Source organism: Phallusia mammillata, chromosome 3, assembly GCF_965637545.1.
Source record: "Phallusia mammillata chromosome 3, kaPhaMamm4.hap1.1, whole genome shotgun sequence".
Classification (NCBI taxonomy): Eukaryota; Metazoa; Chordata; class Ascidiacea; order Phlebobranchia; family Ascidiidae; genus Phallusia; species Phallusia mammillata.
Window position 1 is genome coordinate 6,106,415 of NC_137254.1, and position 6,000 is coordinate 6,112,414.

Genomic DNA, 6,000 nt, shown 5'->3' on the forward strand with positions numbered 1-6,000 from the left:
GTGGTTCTAACATCGAACAAGTTTGAAACTAATCATCTAAACGTCAATCATGTAAAAGGTTTTGTACATTTTGCAGATTTTGTAGAAATTAAACATGAATCATACTTATGTCAATAAAGATCCAGATGCATACGAAACCATAGAGTTTAAGAAAGGACAAATTGGAAAAACTGCAACTAACACCAAGAAACAGGGTAAAAAATAGTTTGTATACTTTGAAGAATAGTGTTTTAAATTAATATTTTGGTCTTTAAGGACTCCAAAATCAAGAGACATTTTCCAATGTGTATGCAGGATCGTCATCAGACGTATATGACGAATCTATTGATACGATTAGAACCACAGTTAAAAGTGGGCACGGTTTTGGTAAGTTATACAATAGGCGGCTTTCATTGCATTTGTGTATTTTTTGTTTATAATTTTACCAAAAATTATTTGAAACAAAACTAGCAATGACAGCTTATTTTGTCTATCAATTCAGATCAATTCAAAAGGTAATTAATATGTAACAGGGTGATCGTCATACAACTGATTTATTCTTATACCTTGGAGCATTTATCCCACTTTAAAGGCCCATTTACACTGTGCTTAGTGGCGCCTAAACTGACCTTACCTTCCGTTTACACTGCTATTTAGGTGCGCACCAAAGTTTACTAATTAGTACACTCGACGTCATTTTAAGCTCTCAGCAACTGTCGAAGACCATCAATCACTACATAATTGTATTGTTACCTATTTTAGATTCGAAAAAGCTTGATATGAATCTAAATCAAAAGATATTTTGTATGTACATATAATTTTGCATCTTGGAAATCAGGATTGTTTAGAATGTATCTTGTATAGATTGGTGGCATGTGTATCAATTTTTATGTTTTTACAGTTCATACAATAATACATATGCAATAAATAATCAAATTTGAAGCAAATAGCGTACCATCATTTGTTTGTGGCAAATGAACCAACTTTTCAGAAAAATCAGAAACCCACACACAGCGATAACACTAACCGTTTACGCAGGTTCAAGCTGTTTGATACGCAGAAAAACGCTCGGCCGGCAATCACACTCGCTCATTACCACCAAAAATCAGTCAAGTTCGAAATCAGACAGAAAAAAATGAAACAAACAAACTTATGCAGATTTGATCAATCAAACTACGCATAGTGTAAACGAGCTTTGGCAGAAAAATCTTTTTTTTTTCTTTCATCAAGAAAGCAATAGTTATGACTGTCGTGTATTTTACACAGAAAATGTGAAATCGGATGATAAATGTCGTAAAATTGCTCCGAGCAAACAAAACCCGTCGATTCTGATTGTCGTCTTGGTATGTACGGTTATTATTCTGGCTACTTTGGGACTAGTGTTTGGAATACTCAATTTCACTGCTAAGCAGGTGTGTGTTAAAGCTTTTTTTCCTTTGTATGTTTTTGTTTGAAAACAATCCGTTTGTGTGTTTTCTTTTACATGTTTCATTGCTTCAGAACGGAAATGAAGAAATTAATCAAAGTAAGTTATATGCAGGGTTGCCATCGACTTGAAACCAAAAATAAGGACAACCGAAAAATCAAATTTTTAGGCGAAACGAAACAAACGTTTTCAAACAAATCTTTGCATTTATACGAGTCATGACATAATATTTGCAATATTTTTGCCAGAAACAATCTGTTTCAGTAACTCGTTGTTCGTAGAAAGTATTTTGTGCATCTCACGACAGCTCAGGTCTAGACTCACTGTTACTTGTAGCAGGGATTTGAATTGTAATTGTTAAAAATAAGACTAAAGAAGGACTACAGGAAAAAATAAGGATTTCTTCGAAATAAGGACAATGTACTTTTCTAAGACATAGCCCTTCAAAATAAGGACAAATCTTAGAAATAAGGACGGTATGGCAACCCTGGTTATATGCAACAAAAAAGGTTTTGTGCACTCAAAATCGTTTTTAAGTGATGCGTATTTTAATATTTAAGCCCTGATTGTAATTAGGTTAGAGGTAACATTTTCCTTGCGTAGCACCACAGACAACTCCACATACTACCTTCAACACAACTGAATCAGTGACAATAAAACCACCGCTTGGTACTTTCCCGAACCCTGCCCCTTCATGTGTTGAACTGAGAGACGCTGGATTTAAAGATGGAATCTACGTCATCCAACCGTCCTTCAAATCGTTTGAGGTAACTTATTATAGATAGATAAATGCCTTTTTTTTGTAAAACCTTCCTTATGTTGTGACTCTCCATTGCCATTGGCAGCGCTCAATACTTGTTTGCAATCTATGCTCAAAATTTTGTAATTAGCAATTTGTAAATATAGTTAGTTCTTGTACGGTTTCCGAGTAAGTTTCGAGCCCAGATCAGACAAAAAAAAATGTGTGAGCAGGTCTTAATTCACAAATAAGTTTATTTTATCCAAAAGAAAATCGTTCGCAAACATCCATTAAAAGGAGTATTTGAATGGTTGGCACTTAATTTTCTAACAAAAATTAGGTATTTGATTGTAGAACTTTGTTAGAGTTTGCTCCAATACCGTTATTTTGCCACATACTTAATTATGCCACTTCCACTTTCTTGAGCATTCTTATTCACAATATGAAATAAAGGGTGTTTAAACCAAAAAATAAATAAATGTCTCGAAGCATTTCCTTTAACAAACTACCACCTTTACATTTGATTTTAGTTCTGGCTAAATCACATTTTTATTGTACTTAGGTTTACTGTGACATGATAGCTGCTGGTGGTGGATGGATTCTCGCGGCCACAATTAACGACAATGATTTAAGTTTAGATGAAAGTTATAGTGATTTGTGGTTTGCTAAGTCGTCAAATAACAACGAAAATATTATGGGTAAATTATGATATTTTATTGCTCAAAAACAAACATTTTACGTGCATCTTAAATGTTAGATTATCACAATTGGATGAACACAAATTCTTTCGGAACATTTGCTACTTGCACAAGATCAGACTTTAAAAGTCAAGCTTATTTTGAATACGAGGCAAATATATTTTTACATAATGCATTTCATTTATTAAGCAACTTGTAGATTTTAGGGAAAAGACATTATGTTACGTCATGTTTCAAATCAAACGCCACTGGAGACCAGCAGAGAGCACAGTATTTTGCAATATCAAACAGAGGACGGATTTGTGCAAATATACGGAGGAAATTTGCATGCAATGTTTAACTCTCGATATCAGCTGAAACCAAAAAATGGTAAAATGACATGTTGGTTTGCAAGGAATTTAAACCAATTAATTATTGAATATTGTCTATTAAGTAATTCACGGTAAATACAATGTTTGTGATCATCGTTAAACTGTCTAAAGTTTTTTTTATTGAACCAACTTTCTTTTAGTTTTTTATCCCGATGTGAAGTCAATGTTGGATCGACTTGAGGCAAAATATACAGAAATCACAAATTTAGTTACTGATTTCTATACTTACAGCTATGGCATTCACCCTTCCCGGCTAGAGGATATTGATTTGTTCGGAAACGATTACGGAATGGAGGTAAACGTAATTAACTTTGATTGTTTATTAAATAATCAACAAAGTTTATTATTGTAGATTTACTTCAATCCAAATCAAAATTGTTATCCATACGAATATGAAACAAATTGTCCAGATGATTATATAGATTATGGTTTGGATTTCGGGTAAGCCACAGAACTTTATTTTTCTCCTGTTTTATCTTTCTATTTAAATATAAAGATGCGATCTCGGCAACATTAAGCGATCCAGTCGAAAAATGCGTCCCTTTTTCGCCTTGTTTGCGGTGGGAAACTTTGATCACTGCTTCAACTATTTCCACTTTCGGGTGAGCGAATCTTGAAACAAACCATTGTTTTTTTTAATATTTTGCATCTTTGATATTTTTAGGTAAGATCATACCGACTATATATAGATTCAATTGTTCCATACAAAGGAAATCAAACTCTCAACAATTTCTTTTTACATTATGAAGCACAATGTAGAAATGGGACGACATCTGCCAGCTTGTGTGATGTTTGGTTTTTCGTAATTAATACTGAAGTACGTTGGGTTCGTCTTGGCAGAATTAAGTATAGGTTTGACTAATTATCTGGTATCCAACGCCATTTAAAGAAATGCATTACTTATTGTTTGAAAGATGATTACGTCAAATCCACTTAAAAAAATCCCAGGATTGTAATGACAGTTTTGCTGTTTACAACGTAGAACTGGAAATCATCCGAAATGCCACAAATAGAATTATACGACAACGTATATTCAACATACTATTACTTTGGATGGACAATTCGTGAAGCTGTGTCCAACGCGCTTTTCGGTTACACTATGCTTTCAAGGTAAACGGATGTTTAATGCCTCAGCAATTTTAACATACTCTTTGAAATATAGGAATATTTGACTATTACGAAAACGCTTTTACTTTGTAGAAAATATGATGTTTTAATACCTGAAACAGAGATCAACGCTGTTATGTACAAAATATTGGAAATTATATCAGAAACTGACAGCTTCTGTAAGTAAAATATTTCAGTTTCAGTAAAAATCAATAATGCTTTTTAACTCTTGACACATGTTACCATTTTAGCATACGTAGCTACTTCAGAACCGCAAAACAGTACAATTCCTGCTTTATTTCTGTTTTTTTAGAATGCTTAAGTTATGCCATCAGTTTATTCAGTTGTTCATTTCAGGCCCGGATTGCGTTTATGATGACGTACTTTCAGTACCAGTTCAGTTTTCCATCGGAAACGATTTAGTGGTTAACTCGATGCTGCCACCAAGTGTAAAACCACTACCGACCGGCTTTGTTCAGTTTCGTGCTTATGGCAGACACGGAAGCGTCTATGCAATGTGTCCTGCTGTCAAGTAAGTAAACTATAATACAAATACGCCGTGGGCGATTATAACATCGGTAAGTGTTGCTAAGAATCATGCACTTCCTAGTGAAGACAATTTTCTGTCAAAGTCAACTGTTCATTCAAAATCTGTGTTACCGAACATACAGTTATTTTTCACACATTGTGAAAGCTGGCTGTTTCTATACCGTTTCCTGTTACGTAATGAAACGCAGGTAAAACCTCTATGTCTTTGATAATGTTTAAAAAACAAATGTTTGGTCGTGCAAAATAATGACGTGCGCTTTACAAATAATAAACAATTATCGCCAAACACATGAGTTGCTACTGTTACTTTATAACGATTTTTTTGCATTGATATTAAAACCTGTTATTTTAACAAACAAAAATCAATCGTCGCTATATAAACGGATTAGACCCACACAAAAATTACGCTTGATGTGAAAGAGGTGTGTAACAAAGTATTCCGGAAACTGTTATCTGAACTTCTGACATTTCAAACATTAGCTATTTCTTATTTAGAGTCAACGATTGGCGAAGCGAGTTTGTTTGTATTGGAGGAATGAACAATCCAGAATATCCCAATTTTGATGACTGCAATGATTTTATAAGTATATTATCTGTATATTTTTTTTTTTGTTTCAAAATGTTTTTTTAATAAACGCAGATTGGGACGGTTTGCCTAAAACCTTGTTGAACGAAACCACTCCAGTTGATTATGCTCATTCTCAGAGAGATTTGGATTCGACAATTATGATATTTTATCGATAAATCCAATTGAATCCCTACAGTTTGCAATAATGCAACGTACAAATGTGCGACAAAAAATAATCATAATTTGACTTCCAATTTCTGTCTTTACAAGTGTAACTATTTTTCGAAGCTACTTTTGTGTGTTTGATGCAATGCCTCTATACTAAGTTATTTCAATTTAGTATGATTTTGGACATGCTAAATAATTTATTCTCTAGTCAGTGATGGCTCGTGCCTAAAATTTCTGGGGTGCTGCTCCAATTTTTATCTTTATTGAACAAACATAAGTTGTCAATATATAGAAAAGCCACATTTCTAGTTTTCTAGTCATTGTTTTGTGTCGAAAAACAAGTAATACAAATCTTAATTAGCAACTCCATTGACGAGTGTAATCAGCAGACGGTA

General features: G+C 33.6%; 1 protein-coding gene across 1 annotated transcript; it reads left to right on the forward strand.

Annotated features, from left to right (window-relative positions):
* The first annotated feature begins 94 nt into the window (after positions 1 to 94).
* LOC145219329 (uncharacterized) lies at positions 95 to 4,856 on the forward strand. The gene is made up of 15 exons (XM_080086706.1): positions 95 to 194; positions 256 to 366; positions 1,246 to 1,391; positions 1,480 to 1,504; positions 2,054 to 2,172; positions 2,707 to 2,842; positions 2,902 to 2,993; positions 3,049 to 3,211; positions 3,354 to 3,508; positions 3,566 to 3,654; positions 3,710 to 3,815; positions 3,878 to 4,030; positions 4,196 to 4,323; positions 4,414 to 4,499; positions 4,678 to 4,856. Exons 1-15 carry the CDS (start codon positions 95 to 97, stop codon positions 4,854 to 4,856), a joined length of 1,788 nt encoding a protein of 595 aa, XP_079942832.1.
* Positions 4,857 to 6,000: the final 1,144 nt, after the last annotated feature.

Coding starts and splice junctions, on each gene's coding strand:
- LOC145219329 (XM_080086706.1), top strand. CDS start 95: ATGAATCATACTTATGTCAATAAAGATCCAGATGCATACGAAACCATA. Junction 1,392..1,479: donor TCAATTTCACTGCTAAGCAG/GTGTGTGTTAAA, acceptor TCATTGCTTCAG/AACGGAAATGAAGAAATTAA. Junction 4,500..4,677: donor ATCAGAAACTGACAGCTTCT/GTAAGTAAAATA, acceptor TGTTCATTTCAG/GCCCGGATTGCGTTTATGAT.